The 27,346-nt window shown below is 52.7% G+C and overlaps 1 protein-coding gene across 1 annotated transcript; it reads left to right on the top strand.

The window, feature by feature from the left end:
• The first annotated feature begins 4,703 nt into the window (after positions 1–4,703).
• LOC116412104 (trypsin-like) lies at positions 4,704–23,814 on the top strand. Its single transcript, XM_031905652.1, has 5 exons — positions 4,704–4,743; positions 5,197–5,362; positions 7,471–7,724; positions 16,510–16,646; positions 23,654–23,814. The coding sequence occupies exons 1-5, from the start codon at positions 4,704–4,706 to the stop codon at positions 23,801–23,803; spliced, it is 747 nt and encodes a 248-aa protein (XP_031761512.1). The 3' UTR covers positions 23,804–23,814.
• Positions 23,815–27,346: the final 3,532 nt, after the last annotated feature.

The following is a 27,346-nucleotide window of genomic DNA, read 5'->3' as shown; positions in this document are numbered from 1 at the left end:
CACGCTCTGCCACTCACACTTCTGCCACTCACACGCTCTGCCACTCACACGTTCTGCCACTCACACGTTCTGCCACTCACACGCTCTGCCACTCACACGCTCTGCACTCACGTTCTGCCACTCACGTTCTGCCACTCACACACTCTGCCACTCACACGTTCTGCCACTCACACACTCTGCCACTCACCGTTCTGCCACTCACACGCTCTGCCACTCACACGTTCTGCCACTCACACACTCTGCCACTCACACGCTCTGCACTCACACGCTCTGCCACTCACACGTTCTGCCACTCACACGTTCTGCCACTCACACACTGTGCCACTCACACGTTCTGCCACTCACACGCTCTGCCACTCACACGTTCTGCCACTCACACACTCTGCACTCACACACTCTGCCACTCACACGCTCTGCCACTCACACGTTCTGCCACTCACACACTGTGCCACTCACACGTTCTGCCACTCACACGCTCTGCCACTCACACGTTCTGCCACTCACACGCTCTGCCACTCACACGCTCTGCCACTCACACACTCTGCCACTCACACGTTCTGCCACTCACACACTCTGCCACTCACACGTTCTGCCACTCACACACTCTGCCACTCACACGTTCTGCCACTCACACGCTCTGCCATCACACGTCTTCTGCCACTCACACACTCTGCCACTCACACGCTCTGCCACTCACACGCTCTGCCACTCACACGCTCTGCCACTCACACGTCTTGCCACTCAACACTCTGCCACTCACACGCTCTGCCACTCACACGCTCTTGCCACTCACACGTTCTGCCACTCACCACTGTGCCACTCACACGTTCTGCCACTCACACGCTCTGCCACTCACACACTCTGCCACTCACACGTTCTGCCACTCACACACTCTGCCACTCACACCACTCTGCCACTCACACGTTCTGCCCACTCACACGCTGCTCACACCTCTTGCCACTCAATCGACTCTGCCCTCCACTCCCCTCCACACGTTCTGCCACTCACACCTCTGCCACTTCACACCACTTGCCACTCACACGTTCTGCCACTCACACACTCTTTGCCTACTCACAACGTTCTGCCACATCACAGCTCTGCAACACTCCACACGTTCTGCCACTCACACTCTGCCTCCACTCACACGTTCTGCCACTCACACGTTCTGCCCACTCACACGCTCTGCACTCACACCGCTTCTGCCACTCACACGTTCTGCCACTCACACACTTCTGCCCAACTCACACGTCTGCCACTCACACGTCTGCCACTCACACGTGTCTGCCACTCACACGCTTCTTGCACTCACACGTTCTGCCACTCAACACGTTCTCCACTTCACACGTTTCTCGCCACTCACAACGTTTGCCACTCACACACTCTGCCACTCACACGTTCTGCCCACTACACTCGCTCTTGGCCATTCACACGTTCTGCCACTCACCACGACTTCTTGCGCACTCACACTGCTTGCCACTCACACGTTCTGGCCACTCACACGGCTTCTGCACACCGCTCTTGCCACTCACCACGTTCTCCTCACACGCTTCTGCCATCACACTTTGCACTCACACGTTCTGCCACTCACACACGCTTTGCCCACTCACACTCTCACTCTCACCTCACCACAGCTCTGCCACTCACACGCCTCTGCACTCAACGTTCTGCCACAAACACCACTCTGCCACTCACAACACTCTCTGCCACTCACATCGCTTCTGCCACCTCACACGTTCTGCCACTCACACGCTTTGCCACTCACACGTTCTGCCCACCTCACACTCCTGCCATCACACACTCTGCCACTCACACGTTCTGCCACTCACACACTCTCCACTACACACGTTCTGCCACTCAGCCACACTCTGAACCTCCACTCACACGTTCTGCCCACTCACACGCCTCTGCCACTCAATTCACACGCTCTGCCACTTACATCACGCTCTCTCCCACTCGCCCACTCCACCGCTTCCCACGTTCTGCCACTCACCCACACTCTGCCACTCACACTCACACGTTCTGGCCACTCAACGCTCTGCCCCTTCACACGTTCTGCCACTCACACGCGCTCCTGCCAACCTCACACGTTCTGCCAACTCCACACACGTCCTGCCACTCACACGTTCTGCCACTCACACGCTCTCGCCAACATCTTCACACGCTCTGCCACTCAACTGCCACTACACGCTCTGCCACTCACAGGCTCTGCCCTCACACGTTCTCGCACTCACCCCTCTGCCACTCACACGTTCTGCCACTCAACACTCTGCCATCACACGGTTTCTTGCCACTCACACACTCTGCCACTCACACGTTCTGCCACTCCACACACTCTGCCATCAACGTTCTGCCACTTCACACGCTCTGCACTCACACTTCTGCCACTCACACCACGTTGTCACACTTCAACGCTCTGCCACTCACACTGCTTCTGCCACTCACCCACGCACTTCTCTGCCACTCACACGCTCTGCCACTCACACTGCTGCTGCCACTCACACGGTTCTGCCACTCACACACTCCTCCACTCACACGTCTCTGCCACTCACACGCTCTGCCCACTCCACACTTGCCATCAACACGTTTCTGCACACTCACAGCACTCTGCCACTACCGCGTTCTGCCCACTCACCGCTCTGCACTCACACTCTCTACACTCTCCCATCCACTGCTCTGCCACTCACACTTCTGCCCCTCACACTTTGCTCTGCCACTTCACACGTTCTGGACACTCACACACTTGCCCACTCACCACGATTCTGCCACTACACGTCTCCTGCCATCACGTCTGCCACTTCACACGCTCTGCATCAAGTCTGCCACTACGATCTGCCACTCACACGTCTGGCCACTCCACACGTTCTGCCACTCACACGTTCTGCCACTCCCACTCACACACGTTCTGCCACTCACACGCTCTGCCACTCACACTCTGCCACTCAACGTTCCTGCCACTCACACGCTCTGCCACTACCACGTTCTGCCACTCACACGTTCACTTTGCACTCACACGCTCTGCCACTCACACGTTCTGCCACTCCACATGCTCTTTGCCACTCACAACGCTCTGTCCACTCACATCGTACACCTCTGCCCAGCCACTCACACATTGCTCTGCCACTCTCACACGTCTGCACCACCCACACGTTCTGCACCACACGTTCACCACCCACACTTGACACTCACACGTTCTGCCACTCACACAGCTCTGCCACTCACGCTCTGCCACTCACACGTTCTGCCACTCACACACTCTGCCACTCACACGTTCTTGATCCCATTGCCATCACACCTCTGCCACTCACACGTTCTGCCCCTACGCCCCCTCACACACTCTCTCTGTTAGTAGAATGTGAGTGAGTAGAAGTGAGTGAGTAGGTGTGAGTGAGTAGGTGGGAGTGAGTAGATGTGAGTGAGTATGTGTGAGTGAGTAGAAGTGAGTGAGTAGGTGTGAGTGAGTAGAAGTGAGTGAGTAGAAGTGAGTTAGTAGAAGTGAGTGAGTAGAAGTGAGTGAGTAGGTGTGAGTGAGTAGGTGTGAGTGAGTAGGTGTGAGTGAGTAGAAGTGAGTGAGTAGGTGTGAGTGAGTAATTGTGAGTGAGTATGTGTGAGTGAGTATGTGTGAGTGAGTAGAAGTGAGTGAGTAGGTGTGAGTGAGTAGAAGTGAGTTAGTAGAAGTGAGTGAGTAGAAGTGAGTGAGTAGGTGTGAGTGAGTAGGTGGGAGTGAGTATGTGTGAGTGTGAGTGAGTATGTGTGAGTGAGTAGAAGTGAGTGAGTAGGTGTGAGTGAGTATGTGTGAGTGAGTATGTGTGAGTGTGAGTGAGTATGTGTGAGTGAGTAGAAGTGAGTTAGTAGAAGTGAGTGAGTAGAAGTGAGTGAGTAGGTGTGAGTGAGTATGTGTGAGTGAGTATGTGTGAGTGAGTAGAAGTGAGTGAGTATGTGTGAGTGAGTAGAAGTGAGTGAGTAGGTGTGAGTGAGTAGAAGTTAGTTAGTAGAAGTGAGTGAGTAGAAGTGAGTGAGTAGGTGTGAGTGAGTAGGTGGGAGTGAGTATGTGTGAGTGTGAAACCTATGTGAGTGCAGTATGTGTGAGTGAGTAGAAGTGAGTGAGTAGGTGTGAGTGAGTATGTGTGAGTGAGTATGTGTGAGTGAGTATGTGTGAGTGAGTAGGTGGGAGTGAGTAGATGTGAGTGAGTATGTGTGAGTGAGTAGAAGTGAGTGAGTAGAAGTGAGTGAGTAGAAGTGAGTGAGTAGGTGTGAGTGAGTAGGTGGGAGTGAGTAGGTGTGAGTGAGTATGTGTGAGTGAGTAGAAGTGAGTGAGTAGGTGTGAGTGAGTATGTGTGAGTGAGTATGTGTGAGTGAGTAGGTGTGAGTGAGTAGAAGTGAGTGAGTAGAAGTGAGTGAGTAGAAGTGAGTGAGTAGGTGTGAGTGAGTAGGTGGGAGTGAGTAGGTGGGAGTGAGTATGTGTGAGTGAGTAGAAGTGAGTGAGTAGGTGTGAGTGAGTATGTGTGAGTGAGTATGTGTGAGTGTGAGTGAGTAGAAGTGAGTGAGTAGAGTTCATACAAGTGAGTGGGAATGTTCCATGTAAGGGTTACAGGTATTTCCTGCGGCCCCTGGGAACCCACAGATGGTTTGGCTGGAGGCGGAGCTCAGGAGATGGGGGACATATAAGGGCCAATCGGGGGCAGGGAAGGAGTCACTCCCCGAATATGAAATGGCTTGTGTTTTTTTCAATCCTGGGACTGGCTGGTAGGTTCTGTTGGGGGGGTCTCTTAGGGGGTCTCCTAGGGGGGTATTGGCTCATGTCTGGGGGATTTAGAGAGACCCTGTAATTAATTCATTATCACCATCGGGTAGCCCCCCGGCTCAGACCCCACTTACTGGTCACTTACTGTCCTCTAATAGAATGGGCATCAATATGGGCCATTGGGCGGAATGGGGGGGCTGTGAGGGGTAGCCTCCCTCAGGCTTGGAACAGCACCCCAATATATGGCCTGTGCTGGGCACAATAAGGTACAGGGCTTTACTGGGTGACGGGCGCCCCCAGAGGAGCAACAACGCCCCACAGAATGATCAGTGCCATGGGGGCAATGTGTGATGTCATCAGCAGGAGAATGACATCACGGCAGGGACTGGGGGATCCCATGTAGGAAACACCCCAAGATAATTCTGCCCATTATACTAAGGCATGTCTCTCCCCAGCGTCGCTCCCGGCCGGCACCGATGTGGGTGATAAGATCGTTGGGGGGCACCTCTGCCCGGAGCCGTCTGTTCCCTACCAAGTGTCCCTGAATGCCGGGTACCATTTCTGTGGGGGGTCCCTGATCAGCACCCTATGGGTGGTCTCTGCCACTCACTGCTACAAGGCGTAAGTGACAACTCCCAGGGGAGAGGCACAAGGGACTTATATATATAGGAATCCACGTGGAATGTGACACCTGGGGTGGGACACAGGGACATCTGGGGTGGGACACGGAGACATCTGGGGTGGGACACAGGGACATCCGGGGTGGGACACGGAGACATCCGGGGTGGGACACGGAGACATCCGGGGTGGGACACGGAGACATCCGGGGTGGGACACGGAGGAATCGGGTGGGACACGGAGACATCCGGGGTGGGACACGGAGACATCTGGGGTGGGACACAGGGACACCTGGGGTGGGACACAGAGACATCTGGGGTGGGACACAGAGACATCTGGGGTGGGACACGGAGACACCTGGGGTGGGACACAGGGACATCTGGGGTGGGACACGGAGACATCTGGGGTGGGACACAGGGACATCTGGGGTGGGACACGGAGACATCTGGGGTGGGACACAGGGACATCTGGGGTGGGACACAGAGACATCTGGGGTGGACCACAGGACATCTGGGTGGGACACAGGGACATCTGGGGTGGGACACGGAACCATTCTGGGGTGGGACACGGGCGAGCGACACATGGGGTGGGACACGGGGACACATGGGGTGGGACATAAGGACACATGGGGTGGGACACGGGGACACCTGGGGTGGGACATAAGGACACATGGGGTGGGACACGGGGACACCTGGGGTGGGACATAAGGACACATGGGGTGGGACACGGGACACCTGGGTGGGGACATAAGGACACATGGGGTGGGACACGGACAACCTGGGGTGGACCATAAGACACATGGGGGGGACACAGGGACACATGGGGTGGACACGGACACATGGGGTGGACACGGGGACACATGGGGTGGGACATAAGGACACATGGGGTGGGACACGGGACACCTGGGGTGGGACATAAGGGACACACATGGGGTGGGACACGGGGACCACATGGGGTGGGACATAAGGACACATGGGGTGGGACACCGGGGGAACACCTGGGGTGGGACATAAGGACACATGGGGTGGGACACAGGGGGACACCGGGTGGGACATAAGGACACATGGGGTGGGACACAGGGACACATGGGGTGGGACACGGGGACACATGGGGTGGACCACGGGGACACATGGGGTGGGACACGGGGACAATTGGGTTGGACACATGGGGTGGGACACGGGGACACATGGGGTGGGACACGGGGACACATGGGGTGGGACACATGGGGTGGGACACGGGGACAGCATGGTGGGACACGGGGAGGGACACATGGGGTGGGACACATGGGGTGGGACACATGGGGTGGGACACGGGGGGCACACATGGGGTGGGACACATGGGGTGGGACACATGGGGTGGGACACGGGGACACATGGGGTGGGACATGGGGAATGGAATGTCGGTCCCTATAGAATATTGCATTATATGAGGCAGGGGCATAAGGACTAGCAGATCCTCTCACTGACTCAGGGGAAGGGACCCCCCATACAGAATGAGGAACGGGATTGGGCCCATCTCCCCAGTTGGATCCCGGGCCCCCCGTGTTTCCCTACATTCAGCTCTGTATAAGGGATTTGGGGCTCAGTTCCCACCTTAGCCCTGATATTGGCCCCCGGGCCCCGACTGTATGTCCCTAAAACTAAACCTGGGTCTTTGGGGTCTATTTTGAATTTTATCCCCAATGCACGGCGGGACGTTGCGCCATGGATGCCGCCATCTTGGCAAAGAAACAGAGCGCTCAATATAGAGGCGGGGCCGGCAATATATGATTGACAGCTCAGACATTTAATTACAATTCAGTGCTCCCTAGATGCCACCCACAGGGCAAATACATAAGATTTCAGGGGATACAAAGCTCCGCCTTAATAACAGTGCACACAAAATGGCGCCGTCCTGCTGGCTGTAACTGTAAGTTCCAAGACCTAAGGGGAGATAATTAAATAATTGAAATAAACGTTATTTTGCTTTCCCAACCGGATAGGAAAGGATTTGGAATTATTTCTTGGGGTGACAGGTCCCCTTTAAATACAATTTTGGGGGGTGGAAGGGGTAAGTGCGATGCCCCGCGACTGTGCCACAGACACTTATATCCCAATGGGCATTTCCTTTAGGCGCATGAAAGTGATTCTCGGGGAGCACAATATTAGGGTTCTGGAGGGGCCGGAACAATTCATCCAATCGGCTAAAGTCCTGCCCCACCCTCAGTACGACCCGCGTCTCCTAGACAACGACATCATGTTGGTCCGACTCGCCAAACCTGCCAGGATCAACAGTCGGGTTCAGCCCGTCAGTCTCCCCACCCACTGCACCCCCGTGGGCACCGACTGCCTTGTCTCCGGCTGGGGCAAAACCCTGAGCAATGGGGGTAAGTTCAGAAACGTATGGGGGTGAATTTCTAGTCCATTGATACAGACACTGTGGCCCCTCACTGCAGCCTGATACAGACACTGTGGCCCCTCACTGCAGCCTGATACAGACACTGTGGCCCCTCACTGCAGCCTGATACAGACACTGTGGCCCCTCACTGCAGCCTGATACAGACACTGTGGCCCCTCACTGCAGTCTGATACAGACACTGTGGCCCCTCACTGCAGTCTGATACAGACACTGTGGCCCCTCACTGCAGCCTGATACAGACACTGTGGCCCCTCACTGCAGTCTGATACAGACACTGTGGCCCTCACTGCAGTCTGATACAGACACTGTGGCCCCTCACTGCAGCCTGATACAGACACTGTGGCCCCTCACTGCAGCCTGATACAACCACTGTGGCCCCTCACTGCAGTCTGATACAGACACTGTGGCCCCTCACTGCAGCCTGATACAGACACTGTGGCCCCTCACTGCAGTCTGATACAGACACTGTGGCCCCTCACTGCAGTCTGATACAGACACTGTGGCCCCTCACTGCAGTCTGATACAGACACTGTGGCCCCTCACTGCAGCCTGATACAGACATTGGCCCCTCACTGCAGTCTGATACAGACACTGTGGCCCCTCACTGCAGCCTGATACAGACACTGTGGCCCCTCACTGCAGTCTGATACAGACACTGTGGCCCCTCACTGCAGCCTGATACAGACACTGTGGCCCCTCACTGCAGCCTGATACAGACACTGTGGCCCCTCACTGCAGTCTGATACAGACACTGTGGCCCCTCACTGCAGCCTGATACAGACACTGTGGCCCCTCACTGCAGTCTGATACAGACACTGTGGCCCCTCACTGCAGCCTGATACAGACATTGGCCCCTCACTGCAGTCTGATACAGACACTGGTGGCCCCTCACTGCAGCCTGATACAGACACTGTGGCCCCTCACTGCAGTCTGATACAGACACTGTGGCCCCTCACTGCAGCCTGATACAGACACTGTGGCCCCTCACTGCAGTCTGATACAGACACTGTGGCCCCTCACTGCAGCCTGATACAGACACTGCTGCCCCTCACTGCAGCCTGATACAGACACTGTGGCCCCTCACTGCAGCCTGATACAGACACTGGTGCCCTCACTGCAGTCTGATACAGACACTGTGGCCCCTCACTGCAGCCTGATACAGACATTGCCCCCTCACTGCAGCCTGATACAGACACTGTGGGCCCCTCACTGCAGTCTGATACAGACACTGTGGCCCCTCACTGCAGCCTGATACAGACACTGTGGCCCCTCACTGCAGCCTGATACAGACACTTGCTGGGCCCCTCACTGCAGTCTGATACAGACACTGTGGCCCCTCACTGCAGCCTGATACAGACATTGGCCCCTCACTGCAGCCTGATACAGACACTGTGGCCCCTCACTGCAGCCTGATACAGACACTGTGGCCCCTCACTGCAGTCTGATACAGACACTGTGGCCCCTCACTGCAGCCTGATACAGACACTGTGGCCCCTCACTGCAGCCTGATACAGACACTGTGGCCCCTCACTGCAGTCTGATACAGACACATGGGCCTCACTGCAGTCTGATACAGACACTGTGGCCCCTCACTGCAGTCTGATACAGACACTGTGGCCCCTCACTGCAGTCTGATACAGACACTGTGGCCCCTCACTGCAGCCTGATACAGACACTGTGGCCCCTCACTGCAGCCTGATACAGACACTGTGGCCCCTCACTGCAGTCTGATACAGACATTCGGCCCCTCACTGCAGTCTGATACAGACACTGTGGCCCCTCACTGCAGTCTGATACAGACACTGGCCCCTCACTGCAGTCTGATACAGACACTGTGGCCCTCACTGCAGCCTGATACAGACCACTGTGGCCCCTCACTGCAGCCTGATACAGACACTGTGGCCCTCACTGCAGTCTGATACAGACCATTGGACCCCTCACTGCAGTCTGATACAGACACTGTGGCCCCTCACTGCAGTCTGATACAGGCACACTGTGGCCCCTCACTGCAGCCTGATACAGACACTGTGGCCCCTCACTGCAGCCTGATACAGACACTGTGGCCCCTCACTGCAGCCTGATACAGACACTGTGGCCCCTCACTGCAGTTGATACAGACACTGTGGCCCCTCACTGCAGTCTGATACAGACATTGGCCCTCACTGCAGCCTGATACAGACATTGGCCCTCACTGCAGTCTGATACAGACACTGTGGCCCCTCACTGCAGCCTGATACAGACACTGTGGCCCCTCACTGCAGCCTGATACAGACACTGTGGCCCGCTCACTGCAGCCTGATACAGACACTGTGGCCCCTCACTGCAGTCTGATACAGACACTGTGGCCCCTCACTGCAGTCTGATACAGACATGTTGGCCCCTCACTGCAGCCTGATACAGACACTGTGGCCCCTCACTGCAGTCTGATACAGACACTGTGGCCCTCGACTGCAGTCTGATACAGACACTGTGGCCCCTCACTGCAGTCTGATACAGACACTGTGGCCCCTCACTGCAGTCTGATACAGACACTGTGGCCCCTCACTGCAGTCTGATACAGACACTGTGGCCCCTCACTGCAGCTGATACAGACACTGTGGCCCCTCACTGCAGCCTGATACAGACACTTGTGCCCCTCACTGCAGTCTGATACAGACAGGCCCCTCACTGCAGTCTGATACAGACACTGTGGCCCCTCACTGCAGTCTGATACAGACACTGTGGCCCCTCACTGCAGCCTGATACAGACACTGTGGCCCCTCACTGCAGCCTGATACAGACACTGTGGCCCCTCACTGCAGTCTGATACAGACACTGTGGCCCCTCACTGCAGCCTGATACAGACACTGTGGCCCCTCACTGCAGCCTGATACAGACACTGTGGCCCCTCACTGCAGCCTGATACAGACACTGTGGCCCCTCACTGCAGCCTGATACAGACACTGTGGCCCCTCACTGCAGTCTGATACAGACACTGTGGCCCTCACTGCAGCCTGATACAGACCTGTTGCCCCCTCACTGCAGCCTGATACAGACACTGTGGCCCCTCACTGCAGCCTGATACAGACACTGTGGCCCTCACTGCAGTCTGATACAGACATTGGCCCCTCACTGCAGCCTGATACAGACACTGTGGCCCCTCACTGCAGCCTGATACAGACACTAGTGCCCCTCACTGCAGTCTGATACAGACACTGTGCGCCCCTTCACTGCAGCCTGATACAGACACTGTGGCCCCTCACTGCAGCCTGATACAGACACTGTGGCCCCTCACTGCAGCCTGATACAGACACTGTGGCCCCTCACTGCAGACCTGATACAGACACTGTGGCCCCTCACTGCAGTGCTGATACAGACACTGTGGCCCCTCACTGCAGTCTGTGATACAGACACTTGGCCCCTCACTGCAGCCTGATACAGACACTGTGGCCCTCACTGCAGTCTGATACAGACACTGTGGCCCCTCACTGCAGTCTGATACAGACACTGTGGCCCCTCACTGCAGCCTGATACAGACACTGTGGCCCCTCACTGCAGTCTGATACAGACACTGTGGCCCCTCACTGCAGTCCTGATACAGACACTGTGGCCCCTCACTGCAGCCTGATACAGACACTGTGGCCCCTCACTGCAGTCTGATACAGACATTGGCCCCTCACTGCAGCCTGATACAGACACTGTGGCCCCTCACTGCAGCGCTGATACAGACACTTTAGGCCCCTCACTGCAGCCTGATACAGACACTGTGGCCCCTCACTGCAGCCTGATACAGACACTGTGGCCCCTCACTGCAGCCTGATACAGACACTGTGGCCCCTCACTGCAGTTGATACAGACACTGTGCCCCCTCACTGCAGTCTGATACAGACACTGGGCCCCTCACTGCAGCCTGATACAGACACTGTGGCCCCTCACTGCAGCCTGATACAGACACTGTGGCCCCTCACTGCAGCTGATACAGACACTGTGGCCCCTCACTGCAGTCTGATACAGACACTGTGGCCCCTCACTGCAGCCTGATACAGAACATTGGCCCCTCACTGCAGTCCTGATACAGACACTGTGGCCCCTCACTGCAGTCTGATACAGACACTGTGGCCCCTCACTGCAGCCTGATACAGACATTGCCCCTCACTGCAGCCTGATACAGACACTGTGGCCCCTCACTGCAGTCTGATACAGACACTGTGGCCCCTCACTGCAGCCTGATACAACATTGGCCCCTCACTGCAGTCTGATACAGACACTGTTGGCCCCTCACTGCAGCCTGATACAGACATTGGCCCCTCACTGCAGCCTGATACAGACACTGTGGCCCCTCACTGCAGTCTGATACAGACACTGTGGCCCCTCACTGCAGTCTGATACAGACATTTGGCCCCTCACTGCAGTCTGATACAGACACTGTGGCCCTCACTGCAGCCTGATACAGAACATTGGCCCCCACTGCAGTCTGATACAGACACTGTGGCCCCTCACTGCAGCCTGATACAGACACTGTGGCCCCTCACTGCAGTCTGATACAGACATTGCGCCCCTCACTGCAGTCTGATACAGACACTGTGGCCCCTCACTGCAGTCTGATACAGACACTGTGGCCCCTCACTGCAGCCTGATACAGACATTTGTGCCCCCACTGCAGCCTGATACAGGACAGCTGTCCCTCTCTCACGGCTAAGCGCTGACAACACTGTGGCCCCTCACTGCAGCTGATACAGTACTAGTGCCCCTCACTGCAGCCTGATACAGACACTGTGGCCCCTCACTGCAGTCTGATACAGACACTGCAGCCCCTCACTGCAGCCTGATACAGACACTGTGGCCCCTCACTGCAGTCTGATACAGACACTGTGGCCCCTCACTGCAGCCTGATACAGACACTGTGGCCCCTCACTGCAGCCTGATACAGACACTGTGGCCCCTCACTGCAGTCTGATACAGACACTGTGGCCCCTCACTGCAGCCTGATACAGACACTGTGGCCCCTCACTGCAGTCTGATACAGACATAGGCCCCTCACTGCAGTCTGATACAGACACTGTGGCCCCTCACTGCAGTCTGATACAGACACTGTGCCCCTCACTGCAGCCTGATACAGACATTGTGGCCCCTCACTGCAGCCTGATACAGACACTGTGGCCCCTCACTGCAGCCTGATACAGACACTGTGGCCCCTCACTGCAGTCTGATACAGACACTGTGGCCCCTCACTGCAGTCTGATACAGACATTGGGCCCCTCACTGCAGCCTGATACAGACACTGTGGCCCCTCACTGCAGCCTGATACAGACACTGCGCCCCTCACTGCAGTCTGATACAGACACTGTGGCCCCTCACTGCAGCCTGATACAGACACTGTGCCCCTCACTGCAGCCTGATACAGACACTGTGCCCCTCACTGCTGATACAGACACTGTGGCCCCTCACTGCAGTCTGATGCAGACAGTCCCTCACTGCAGCCTGATACAGACACTGTGGCCCCTCACTTGTGTGGCCCCTCACTTGCCAGTCTTGCATGTGGCACTGGCCTGATACAGACACTGTGCCCCTCACTGCAGCTCAGACATTGGCCCCTCACTGCAGCCTGATACAGACACTGACTGCAGTCTGATACAGACACTGTGGCCCCTCACTGCAGCCTGATACAGACACTGCACTGCAGCTGATACAGACACTGTGGCCCCTCACTGCAGTCAGACACTGTGGCCCCTCACTGCAGTCTGGCCCTCACTGCAGCTGATACAGACACTGGCTCCTCACTGCAGTCTGATACAGACACTGTTGGCCCTCACTGCAGCCTGATACAGACACTGTGGCCCCTCACTGCAGTCTGATACAGACACTGTGGCCCCTCACTGCAGCCTGATACAGACACTGTGGCCGCTCACTGCAGCCTGATACAGACACTGTGGCCCCTCACTGCAGTCTGATACAGACACTGTGGCCCCTCACTGCAGTCTGATACAGACACTGTGGCCCCTCACTGCAGTCTGATACAGACACTGTGGCCCCTCACTGCAGCTGAATACAGACACTGTGGCCCCTCACTGCAGTCTGATACAGACACTGTGGCCCCTCACTGCAGCCTGATACAGACACTGTGGCCCCTCACTGCAGCCTGATACAGACATTGGCCCTCACTGCAGCCTGATACAGACACTGTGGCCCCTCACTGCAGCCTGATACAGACATTGGGCCCCCTCACTGCAGTCTGATACAGACACTGTGGCCCCTCACTGCAGCCTGATACAGACACTGTGGCCCCTCACTGCAGCCTGATACAGACACTGTGGCCCCTCACTGCAGTCTGATACAGACACTGTGGCCACCTCACTGCAGTCTGATACAGACCTGTGGCCCCTCACTGCAGCCTGATACAGACACTGTGGCCCCTCACTGCAGCCTGATACAGACACTGTGGCCCCTCACTGCAGCCTGATACAGACACTGTGGCCCTCACTGCAGTCTGATACAGACACTGTGGCCCCTCACTGCAGCCTGATACAGACACTGTGGCCCCTCACTGCAGTTCTGATACAGACATTGGCCCTCACTGCAGTCCCTGATACAGACACTGTGGCCCCTCACTGCAGTCTGATACAGACACTGTGGCCCCTCACTGCAGCCTGATACAGACATTGTGGCGTGCTCACTGCAGCCTGATACAGACACTGTGGCCCCTCACTGCAGCCTGATACAGACACTGTGGCCCCTCACTGCAGTGCTGATACAGACACTGTGGCCCCTCACTGCAGTCTGATACAGACATTGGCCCCTCACTGCAGTCTGATACAGACACTGTGGCCCTCACTGCAGTCTGATACAGACACTGTGGCCCCTCACTGCAGTTGATACAGACACTGTGGCCCCTCACTGCAGTCTGATACAGACACTGTGGCGCCCTCACTGCAGCTGATACAGCAGCTGTGGGCCGCTCACTGCAGCCTGATACAGACACTGGTGGCCTCACTGCAGCCTGATACAGACACTGTGGCCCCTCACTGCAGTCTGATACAGACACTGTGGCCCCTCACTGCAGTCCGATACAGACACTGTGGCCCCTCACTGCAGCCTGATACAGACACTGTGGCCCCTCACTGCAGCCTGATACAGACACTGTGGCCCCTCACTGCAGCCTGATACAGACACTGTGGCCCTCACTGCAGTCTGATACAGACACTGTGAGCCCTCACTGCAGCCTGATACAGACACTGTGGCCCCCTCCAACTGCAGCCTGATACAGACCACTGCTGGCCCCTCCACTGCAGCGCTGATACAGACCACTGTGGGCCCTGCACTGGCAGTCTGATACGAGGACATTTGGCCCCCTCACTGCAGTCGATTACAGACACTGTGGCCCCTCACTGCAGCCCTGATTACAGGACCACTGTGGCCCCTCACGTGGCAGCCTGATACAGACCACTGTGGCCCTCACTTGCAGCCTGATACAGATACATGTGGCCCCTCACTGCAGCCTGGATACAGACAACTGTGGCCCCTCACTGCAGGTCTGGATAGCAGACACTGTGGCCCCTCCACTGCACGCCTGATCACAGACACCTGTGGACCCCTCACTGCAGTCCTGATCACAGCCGACATTTGGCCCCTCAGCATGCAGCCTGATACAGACACTGTGGCCCCTCACTGCAGTCTGATACAGACACTGTGGCCCCTCACTGCAGCCTGATACAGACACTGTGGCCCCTCACTGCAGCCTGATACAGACACTGTGGCCCCTCACTGCAGCCTGATACAGACACTGTGGCCCCTCACTGCAGCCTGATACAGACACTGTGGCCCCTCACTGCAGCCTGATACAGACACTGTGGCCCCTCACTGCAGTCTGATACAGACACTGTGGCCCCTCACTGCAGCCTGATACAGACACTGTGGCCCCTCACTGCAGCCTGATACAGACACTGTGGCCCCTCACTGCAGTCTGATACAGACACTGTGGCCCCTCACTGCAGCCTGATACAACACTGGGCCCCTCACTGCAGCCTGATACAGACACTGTGGCCCCTCACTGCAGTCTGATACAGACACTGTGGCCCCTCACTGCAGCCTGATACAGACACTGTGGCCCCTCACTGCAGTCTGATACAGACACTGTGGCCCCTCACTGCAGTCTGATACAGACACTGTGGCCCCTCACTGCAGTCTGATACAGACACTGTGGCCCCTCACTGCAGTCTGATACAGACACTGTGGCCCCTCACTGCAGCCTGATACAGACACTGTGGCCCCTCACTGCAGCCTGATACAGACACTGTGGCCCCTCACTGCAGCCTGATACAGACACTGTGGCCCCTCACCTGCAGGCCTGATACAGGACCACTGTGGCCCCTCACTGCAGCCTGATCAGACACTGTGCGCCCCTCACTGCAGCCTGATTACAGGACACTGTCGGCCCCCTCACTGCCAGCCTCGGATACAGACACTGTGGCCCCCTCACTGCAGCCTGATACAGACGATTGTGGCCCCTCACTGCCAGTCTGATACAGACCACTGTGGCCCCTCACTTGCAGTCTGATACAAGCCACTGTGGCCCCTCACTTGCAGCCTGATACAGGACACTGTGTGCCCCCTCACTGCCAGCCTGATTACAGACACTGTGGCCCCTCACTGCATGTCTGATACAGACACTTGGGCCCCTCACTGCAGCCTGATACAGACACTGTGGCCCCTCACTGCAGCCTGATACAGATATTTCCTTAATGGGACTAATGGCGACGTTTGTTTTATCCCCCCAGTTAATTACCCCGACCTCCTGCAGTGCCTTATTGCCCCCATATTGAGTGACCGAGAGTGTCAGGGTTCGTACCCAGGGCAAATCACAGAGAATATGGTCTGTGCAGGATATCTGGAGGGGGGCAAGGATGCCTGTCAGGTCAGTATACAGGGGCCAATGCTGGATCTTTAAAGGAGAACTAAACCCTAAAAAAAATTGGACAAAAAATGTATTATTTTATATACTGAATTTATTGCACCAGCGATCAGCCAGGTATTCAAACTTTTGTATATATTGAGGGAAAAGCCCCGCACTACAACTCAAGTATAGGGCGCTCAATGTGTAATAATAATTAAAGCGAAGAAAAGAAAAAAGAACACATTTGACCTGGCACACCTATAAGTAACCATAAAAACAAATCTTTATTGTATTCCAAGTAAAAAGGTTTAAAATAAGGGGAAACAGGAAGGAGATTTAAAATCAATACCCTATACCTGAAAAAAGGTCACACTGACAGATCTGTAGGTCAAGATCTCTCTTTTGAGCTATTTCAGGGTTTGTTGCTATCTTGATTAAATCTAACAGGTAAGTAGCAAGTGTGTTACAAAACACCAATTCCTTGATTAAAATGGAGCGGACTTGTACTTTGTTGCAACAAATGTATCGGGTTCGCACCACTCAGATTAACTTGACAGAAGTAAGTATCCTAATCTATTTCCCACATTTTTTTATTATTGTGCTTCTTGTATTTCAGTTTTTGTATGTAATAATAAATAATACCACAGTTTGTGTGAGATTAAATGCTCACCAATTATTGATGTCCAGGTTGTGTATAAGTATGTATCTTGGTCACAACATACTATAACTAATAGTGTAACATATTATCCCCACACACCAATAAGTTTGTAAGATGTGTCATATTAGTGACATTGCTTTAGTTCAATATATCAGGTAAGTACCAAGTGCACTGGAAATCAAAGGAGTCCTGACTTCACCTTAAATAGTGGCCAGAATGCCACCATTAATTCACTGTATCAGGTAAGTGATAAATGTACTCGAGATCGAGCTACTCGGACTCCACCATAAGTAGTAGCTGAGCGCAAATAGTTTACGTAAGATTCTGACAATGGCGACATGACCTGTTTCCAGATACTTATACCTATTACACTGCAGGATAATATAAAGCCGTTGGGCAACGCTTGTTCCACGTAAGGTTAGTTGCTGACAAGACGTTAGTACCACCTATTCACCACTATTCATGGGGCACGCTGGTATTATAAAGTGTACTAACATCAAGCCCTCATAGTACCCAAAGTTTGGCAAATCCCACTAGGTGGCAAGTTACATCAAACTCTGCCTTGCTCATTACCCTGACTTAATCATACAGGAACAAAAGAGCAGTCCGGTACTTCCAATTCACAGCCCCAGTTATCCCCTTGAAAGTATCGTCTTGATGTCAAGGAGGGCAATTTGGTGATCTGGATGTTCGGCAATCGTTCAGCAACTAAACGGGCTAAGCCCACTATGAAACACTTCGTCAAGCCCGCAAGACGCCGGGCACGCGATCAACACCCAAAACTATTACTTCTCATTATTTGACTTCCGTTACTTTAACACTTGTGTATGGTATATTTATTAGTTGACTCACTTATAGATTTCAAGGCAAATTACTTTTATCGCTGTTCGGCTTTCCCCACTGCCCTGGTCGTACAGGGGGTGAATATTAAGTGCAGTACTACTGGTGCTTAGGCTACGGGCTCACACGGAGCTCGGACAGCTCCCAGCCGTTCAAATAACACGGAGCTCTGCCACCTCCCAGCCGTTCAGAATTACACGGAGCTCAGGCAGCTCCCAGTCCTTCCAAATAACACGGAGCTCGGACAGCTCCCAGTCCTTCCAAATAACACGGAGCTCAGGCAGCTCCCAGCCGTTCAGAATTACACGGAGCTCAGGCAGCTCCCAGCCGTTCAGAATTACACGGAGCTCAGGCAGCTCCCAGCCGTTCAGAATTACACGGAGCTCAGGCAGCTCCCAGCCGTTCAGAATTACACGGAGCTCAGACAGCCCCAACCGTCCGAAATCACCCGGAGCTCAGGCAGCTTTTTTTTGAGATTTGCCTTGATAAAGCTTTTAAGCGAAACGCGCGTCGGCGTTTATACCCTATACCTATGATCCTAGTGCCGAGGTAATAAATATTGAGTAGTAGGCACAAGGATCTTACTGACCTTAATTGTGGGGACGGTTTGTTGTATTCTTTGTGTGATGTGATACGGGACCGATTGGGTATCCTTCTGCTAACAATTCCTGTGCCGAGGTAAACTGTTTAAGTAGTAGGCACAGGAACACTGTTTCCCTAACTAACAATACAGATTAGCTGTTCGTGTCTGTGTTAATGTAGAACACAGTTTTAGTTGCTTTAATGCGATCCTGATGCCGAGGCACGAATATTGAGGTGCAGGCACGGAAGCACCAATTAAGGGTGTATTAGTTAACGGCTGGGAGCTGCCTGAGCTCCGGGTGATTTCGGATGGTTCGGGACTGTCTGAGCTCCGTGTAATTTTGAACGGCTGGGAGCTGTCCGAGCTCCGTGTGAGCCCGTAGCCTAAGCACCAGTAGTACTGCACTTAATATTCACCCCCTGTACGACCAGGGCAGTGGGGAAAGCCGAACAGCGATAAAAGTAATTTGCCTTGAAATCTATAAGTGAGTCAACTAATAAATATACCATACACAAGTGTTAAAGTAACGGAAGTCAAATAATGAGAAGTAATAGTTTTGGGTGTTGATCGCGTGCCCGGCGTCTTGCGGGCTTGACGAAGTGTTTCATAGTGGGCTTAGCCCGTTTAGTTGCTGAACGATTGCCGAACATCCAGATCACCAAATTGCCCTCCTTGACATCAAGACGATACTTTCAAGGGGATAACTGGGGCTGCGAATTGGAAGTACCGGACTGCTCTTTTGTTCCTGTATGATTAAGTCAGGGGTAATGAGCAAGGCAGAGTTTGATGTAACTTGCCACTAGTGGGATTTGCCAAACTTTGGGGTACTATGAGGGCTTGATGTTAGTACACTTTATAATACCAGCGTGCCCCATGAATAGTGGTGAATAGGTGGTACTAACGTCTTGTCAGCAACTAACCTTACGTGGAACAAGCGTTGCCCAACGGCTTTAATTATCCTGCAGTGTAATAGGTATAAGTATCTGGAAACAGGTCATGTCGCCATTGTCAGAATCTTACGTAAACTATTTGCGCTCAGCTACTACTTATGGTGGAGTCGAGTAGCTCGATCTCGAGTACATTTATCACTTACCTGATACAGTGAATTAATGGTGGCATTCTGGCCACTATTTAAGGTGAAGTCAGGACTCCTTTGATTTCCAGTGCACTTGGTACTTACCCGATATATTGAACTAAAGCAATGTCACTAATATGACACATCTTACAAACTTATTGGTGTGTGGGGATAATATGTTACACTATTAGTTATAGTATGTTGTGACCAAGATACATACTTATACACAACCTGGACATCAATAATTGGTGAGCATTTAATCTCACACAAACTGTGGTATTATTTATTATTACATACAAAAACTGAATACAAGAAGCACAATAATAAAAAAATGTGGGAAATAGATTAGGATACTTACTTCTGTCAAGTTTAATCTGAGTGGTGCGAACCCGATACATTTGTTGGCAACAAAGTACAAGTCCGGACTCCATTTTAATCAAGGAATTGGTGTTTTGTAACACACTTGCTACTTACCTGTTAGATTTAATCAAGATAGCAACAAACCCTGAAATAGCTCAAAAGAGAGATCTTGACCTACAGATCTGTCAGTGTGACCTTTTTTTCAGGTATAGGGTATTGATTTAAATCTCCTTCCTGTTTCCCCTTATTTTAACCTTTTTACTTGGAATACAATAAAGATTTGTTTTTATGGTTACTTATAGGTGTGCCAGGTCAAATGTGTTCTTTTTTCTTTTCTTCGCTTTAGGTATTCAAACTTGTCACAGGAGCTGCCCATCTTGGAAAGGGTCAGTGGCACCGCACATGCTCAGTGGTTCTGGGAAGCTTAGGGTCATCAACACTGGTTTTCTGAGCAGCCGTGGTACTAATTATCTGTATTATATTGGTGCCATTTATATTCTATCTATTAAGATCGGGTACATAGTGCATTTGTATCTTGTATATACGGTACATAGTGGCCATTTAATATCCTGTAGATATGACGGTAATACTTTGTGCCATTGATATTCTGTATATAGTATAGAATTTGTGCTCGACCGATTTACTATTTCGTGGCACTACTATTACGGTATAGTTGGTGCGCCAATTTATATTCTGTTATAAAGTACGGTAACATTGTGGCCATTTCTATTCTGTATATACGGTACATGTGTGCCATTTCTATTCTGTATATAGCGGAAATAGTGGTGCCATTTTATATTCTTGTAATATACGGTATATGCCGATTGGTTCTATTCTGTATATACGGTACATAGTGCCATTTAATATTCTTTGTATATACGGTGATGTGGCCATTTATATTCTGTATCATACGGCGTATAAATTGTGCATTCATATTCTGATTAGGTATAGTCGGTGTATATATTCTGTATATACGGTACATTGAGTGGCCAATGTTCGTATTCTGTTAATTTACGGTAATATTTCGTGCCATTTCTATTCCTGTATATACGGTAATTCCCTTGTGCCATTTCTATTCTCGTATATACGGTACAGAATAGTGCCATTTTATTCTGTAATATACGGTAATTGTGGCATTGTATATTCTGTATATACGGTGACATAAGTGCCATTTTATATTCTGTATATACGGTACATTGTGCATTTCTATTCTGTATATACGGTCTTTGTCGCCATTTCTATTCTGTATATACGGTATATTGTGCGCAATTCCTATATTCTGTATATACGGTTACATTGTGCTCGCATTTATATTCTGTATAATACGGTCAGCATACTTGTGCCATTTTATATCTGTATAAATAAAACCCCGGCGGGACGGTGAAATTACTTAACTTTTCTTGGTGCCCCCATTTGTAAAAAGATATTCTTGGTATATACGGTACATTGTGCCATTTCTATTCTGTATATACGGTATATGTGTGCCATTTCTATTCTGTATATACGGTATATAGTGCCATTTCTATTCTGTATATACGGTACATTGTGCCATTTCTATTCTGTATATACGGTACATTGTGCCATTTCTATTCTGTATATACGGTACATTGTGCCATTTCTATTCTGTATATACGGTACATTGTGCCATTTCTATTCTGTATATACGGTACATTGTGCCATTTATATTCTGTATATATGGTATATAGTGAGTGGGCCCCTAAGTGCAGCAGAAGAGAAGATGGGGGTCTACTGGGGGGATATAGTGGGGGGCTACTCGGGGGGATATATGGGGGGCTATGGGGGGTTATATGGGGGGCTACAGGGGGGATATATGGGGGGCTATGAGGGGGGGATATATGGGGGCTATGGGGGGGGTATATATGGGGGGCTACAGGGGGGATATATGGGGGGCTACGGGGGGGATATATGGGGGGCACAGGTCTTGCCGGGGGCTGGTACAGAAGCCCAAACCGTAATGCACAACATTTCTGCCCTCCTTCTGTAGTTTGGCTTTAGTTCTCCTTTAAGGGGGGGCTTCTCTGCTACATTTCATAGAAAAATGGTAACTGTCTTTCTATTGTCTTTATACACAAACTTCCCATTCAGCCAACAGACTAATAACCCTGAAGCCTTTCCATCATCTCTTCCTTTCCCAGTATCCCATTCCCAGTATACCCCCCATTCCTTATATCCCTCTCAGCCTAAGGAGCCCCCCCTCCCCAGAGCGCCCATCATTCCCAGTATATCCCTAATTCCCCCTCCCCAGAGCGTCCACCATTCCCAGTATATCCCTTATTCCCCCTCCCAGACAGTCGCCCACCATTCCCAGTATATCCCTAATTCCCCTCGTCCAGAGCGCCCACCATTCCCAGTATATCCCTTATTCCCCCTCCCCAGAGCGTCCACCATTCCAGTATATCCCTAATTCCCCTCCCAGAGCGCCCACCATTCCCAGTATATCCCTAATTCCCCCTCCCCAGAGCGCCCACCATTCCCAGTATATCCCTAATTCCGCCTCCCCAGAGCGCCCACCATTCCCAGTATATCCCTAAATTCCCCCTCCCCAGAGCGCCCACCATTCCCAGTATAATCCCCCTTATTCCCCCTCCCCAGAGCGTCCATCATTCCCAGTATATCCCTAATTCCCCCTCCCCAGAGCGCCCACCATTCCCAGTATATCCCTAATTCCCCCTCCCCAGAGCGCCCATCATTCCCAGTATATCCCTAATTCCCCCTCCCCAGAGCGCCCACCATTCCCAGTATATCCCTTATTCCCCTACCCAGAGCGTCCACCATTCCCAGTATATCCCTTATTCCCTCTCCCCAGTCTCATTCCCAGTATTTCCCTCATTCCCAGCCGAGCCCCTGTATCCACTACCCCCTCAGTCTCATTCGCAGTATTTCCCTCATTCCCAGCCGAGCCCCTGTATCCACTACCCCCTCAGTCTCATTCCCAGTATTTCCCTCTTTCCCAGCCGAGCCCCTGTATCCACTACCCCCTCAGTCTCATTCCCAGTATTTCCCTCTTTCCCAGCCGAGCCCCTGTATCCACTACCCCCTCAGTCTCATTCTCAGTATTTCCCTCTTTCCCAGCCGAGCCCTGTATCCACTACCCCTCAGTCTCATTCCCAGTATTTCCCTCTTTCCCAGCCGAGCCCCTGTATCCACTACCCCCTCAGTCTCATTCTCAGTATTTCCCTCTTTCCCAGCTGAGCCCCTGTATCCACTACCCCCTCAGTATCTTCCCAGTATTTCCCTCATTCCCAGCCAATCCCCTGTATCCACTACCCCCTCGGTCTCATTCCCAGTATTTCCCTCATTCCCAGCCGAGCCCCTGTATCCACTACCCCCTCAGTCTCATTCCCAGTATTTCCCTCATTCCCAGCCGAGCCCCTGTATCCACTACCCCCTCAGTCTCATTCCCAGTATTTCCCTCTTTCCCAGCCGAGCCCCTGTATCCACTACCCCCTCAGTCTCATTCCCTTCCCACATGTCGCTCTGTTATTCCCTAGGGAGACTCGGGGGGCCCCCTGGTGTGTAACGGGGAGCTGCAGGGAGTCGTATCGTGGGGTGAGGGCTGTGCCCATGCAGGGTACCCGGGAGTCTATACCAAGGTGTGTAACTATGGGGCATGGATTGGGCACAACATGGGCACTTACTGAATATGGAAAAATCATAAAGAAATAATAATAAAATTAAATTCCCAAAATGCTGAAATTGTGTTTGATTTTCCCCTCAAATAATGTCAGTGTTGACGGGGTTCAGATGGCGGGGGCCCCCCATCCAGCCGCAGCCCCCCTATTAATACAGCGCTGACATCTTACCCATTGTTCCACTGACTGGCACAGCATTTGCTTCAGTCCCTGCCCCTAGGAGCTGACACTCACACACCCTCGGGTCAGTACTATCAGGATATATATGTTTGGGGTGTGGAAAGTATTGGGGTGCCCGGAGGAACCCACATAAACTGATCCCCAGTGGCACGGTGGCATCGCCTCTGGCATAATCCATCCTGGCATCTACCCCACCCTATGCTCTTGGCCAGATGACTGTTTGGGAGGAATGAGACAAGTGGAAGGAATGAGACAGTTGGGAGGAATGAGACAGTTGGAAGGAATGAGACAATGGAAGACTGAGACAGTTGGGAGGAATGAGACAGTTGGCGAGGAATGAGACAGTTGGGAGGAATGAGACAAGTGGAAGGAATGAGACAGTTGGGAGGAATGAGACAGTTGGAAGGAATGAGACAATTGGAAGGAATGAGACAGTTGGGAGGAATGAGACAGTTGGGAGGAATGAGACAGTGGGAGGAATGAGACAGTTGGAAGGAATGAGACAATTGGAAGGAATGAGACAGTTGGGAGGAATGAGACAGTTGGAAGGAATGAGACAGTTGGGAGGAATGAGACAGTTGAGAGGAATGAGACAGTTGGGAGGAATGAGACAGTTGGGAGGAATGAGACAGTTGGAAGGAATGAGACAGTTAGAAGGAATGAGACAATTGGAAGGAATGAGACAGTTGGAAGGAATGAGACAGTTTGGGAGGAAGGGACAGTTGGGAGGAATGAGAGAGTTGGAAGGAATGAGACAGTTGGGAGGTTATGAGACAGTTGGGAGGAATGAGACAGTTGGAAGGAATGAGAGAGTTGGGAGGAATGAGACAGTTGGAAGGAATGAGACAGTTGGGAGGAATGAGACAGTTGGAGGAATGAGACAGTTGGAGGTATGAGACAGTTGGAGGAGGAATGGAGATGAGAGGTTGGGAGGAAGAGAGAGTTGGGAGGAATGAGAGAATTGGGAGGGAATGAGAGAGTTGGGAGGAATGAGACAATTGGAGGAATGAGACAGTTGGGAGGGTATGAGACAGTTTTGGGAGGAATGAGACAGTTGGGAGGTATGAGACAGTTGGGAGGAATGAGACAGTTGGGAGGAATGAGACAGTTGGGAGGAATGAGACAAGTGGAAGGAATGAGACAGTTGGGAGGAATGAGACAGTTGGGAGGAATGAGACAGTTGGAGGAATGAGACAGTTGGGAGGAATGAGACAGTTGGGAGGAATGAGACAGTTGGGAGGAATGAGACAGTTGGGAGGAATGAGACAGTTGGGAGGAATGAGACAGTTGGGAGGAATGAGACAGTTGGGAGGAATGAGACAGTTGAGAGGAATGAGACAGTTGGGAGGAATGAGACAGTTGGGAGGAATGAGACAGTTGGGAGGAATGAGACAGTTGGGAGGAATGAGACAGTTGGGAGGAATGAGACAGTTGAGAGGAATTAGACAGTTGGGGGTATGAGACAGTTGGGGGGTGGGATTAGCAGTGAGCCCCAATGTTTCTCTGCCCAAAGGGCGACATTTGCCAACGGGGCACAAAGAATCCCCAGAATCTGATCCCAGAAATCCATATGGGGGGGACCCTTTAACTAGAGGCCACACCCCCTTTGGTCAGGGAATGGGGGAGTCAGCAGCTGATTGGCCAGCTAATTGTAAGTGACAATTCTCATTTCATTTATCCCCTCATTCCCCCCAGGTTTCAGCCCCACCCCTTGCACCTTCTGGCCCTTTAAGGACCCCCCCTCCCCCCAGGCTGCTGCTCCTGTAACAGAGGGAACTTGAGCTCAGCTCTTACATAGGGATCTGGCGCCCTCTGCTGGGGGGAAAGGGAATATATTGGGGATGTAGTAACCAGTTCAGGAACGGGACCCTCCCCCTGCCCAGACTGGGGGTCTTACAGGGACAGGGATATTTATATTATTAGGGGCTGCACAGATATAACTAATAGTGAGCTCTGCGGCCGAGAGACCCTGTGTGTTATTGGTATTTATAGAGCTCTAACATATTCCGTAGCGCAGCACAGAAAGGGACTGAGAAACGACGGATGAACCAATGGGGGGGTGGGAATTAATTAGCCCCTGTGTGAATAACTACCCCACTCATTCCCCAGGGGGCACAGAAGGTAAGTACAGACCCCCATTGTGACCTGCTGCCCTCCTGCCCCCCTGGGGGGGGGTAATTACAAGGTTCTGCCCAAGTCAAGGTAACCCCTATATTGTGGTCATAACTATTTACCTCCAGTCATATTACCCATAGCGTTCCCCCCCCCCATAGCTTATTAGAGAGAGAGAGACCCCCCCCGCACAAGGGCTGGGTGTGGGGGGGCTACAAGCACAGAACAAGGAAATAGAAATACCCAAAGGGGTCAGGAGAAACTTTCCCCCATGCAGGGGGTGCCCCCCAGAGGGAATACGACCGGAGGCAAATAGTTGACCACCATATGGGGGGATACCTTAATGTGGGTATGGGGGGCAATGTTATAAACCCCTATTGCACTATTACAGTTTGTGCTCAGACTTCTCAGACTTGGGGTGCTCCCGCAGCCCCCCTATTTGCAGGCGGGGATCCCAACCTGACTCTCCAGCTGCCACAGATATTAAAGGGTTAAAGCACAAAAGACAAATTTGCCTTTTTCTCTATTTCCTGCCGCTCGTTGGGGAGGAAACGATGTGGGTTTGGGGGGGGGGGGGGACCCTCGTTAGGATAAATATAGAAATGTAAAGAGAAGTGATGGGGGGACGAGATGGACCAGTCGGTTCTGACTAATGATTCCTGGGTTTGGCTATGGGTGTAGCTGCCCGACTGGGCACAATATCCTTACTGCTCAGGGCTGGTACCGTGTCACCCAGTTCTGTGCTGTCTGGGCCCAATAGATCCGAGTGGGATGAACTATGATGTCAAAGGGGAAGGGGTGTGTTCCGCTGTGACATCACTAAGAAATATAAAAGGTCATCCAATGGCAGCAGCCACACAGCCGGGCATTGCTCAGACTTTGGGTATCGAGATTAAAGGGCACATCAGCCTATCGGAAAGTCTGAGACTGGGCCTGAGCCAATCAGATCCGTGACAGGTACCGCTGGGTATTGGGGTTATTTGGGGTTAGGGGGAGAGACCCCCATTTATTAATGGGATATAGGGGGAAAGTCTCTGGGAAGGGGAAAGGGCCAATCAGGGAACAGGGGGTTGTTTGTTCTTATTGCCCTCTGGGTGTGTAGGAAGCGCCGGTGCCCTGGATGTGCCACCCTGTGCCCTTGTAGGAAGCGCCGGTGCCCTGGATGTGCCACCCTGTGCCCTTGTAGGAAGCGCCGGTGCCCTGGATGTGCCACCCTGTGCCCTTGTAGGAAGCGCTGGTGCCATGGATGTGCCACCCTGT

The sequence above is a fragment of the Xenopus tropicalis genome, chromosome 7 (genome assembly GCF_000004195.4).
Source record: "Xenopus tropicalis strain Nigerian chromosome 7, UCB_Xtro_10.0, whole genome shotgun sequence".
Classification (NCBI taxonomy): domain Eukaryota; kingdom Metazoa; phylum Chordata; class Amphibia; order Anura; family Pipidae; genus Xenopus; species Xenopus tropicalis.
This window is presented reverse-complemented; position numbering and strand designations above follow the sequence as displayed.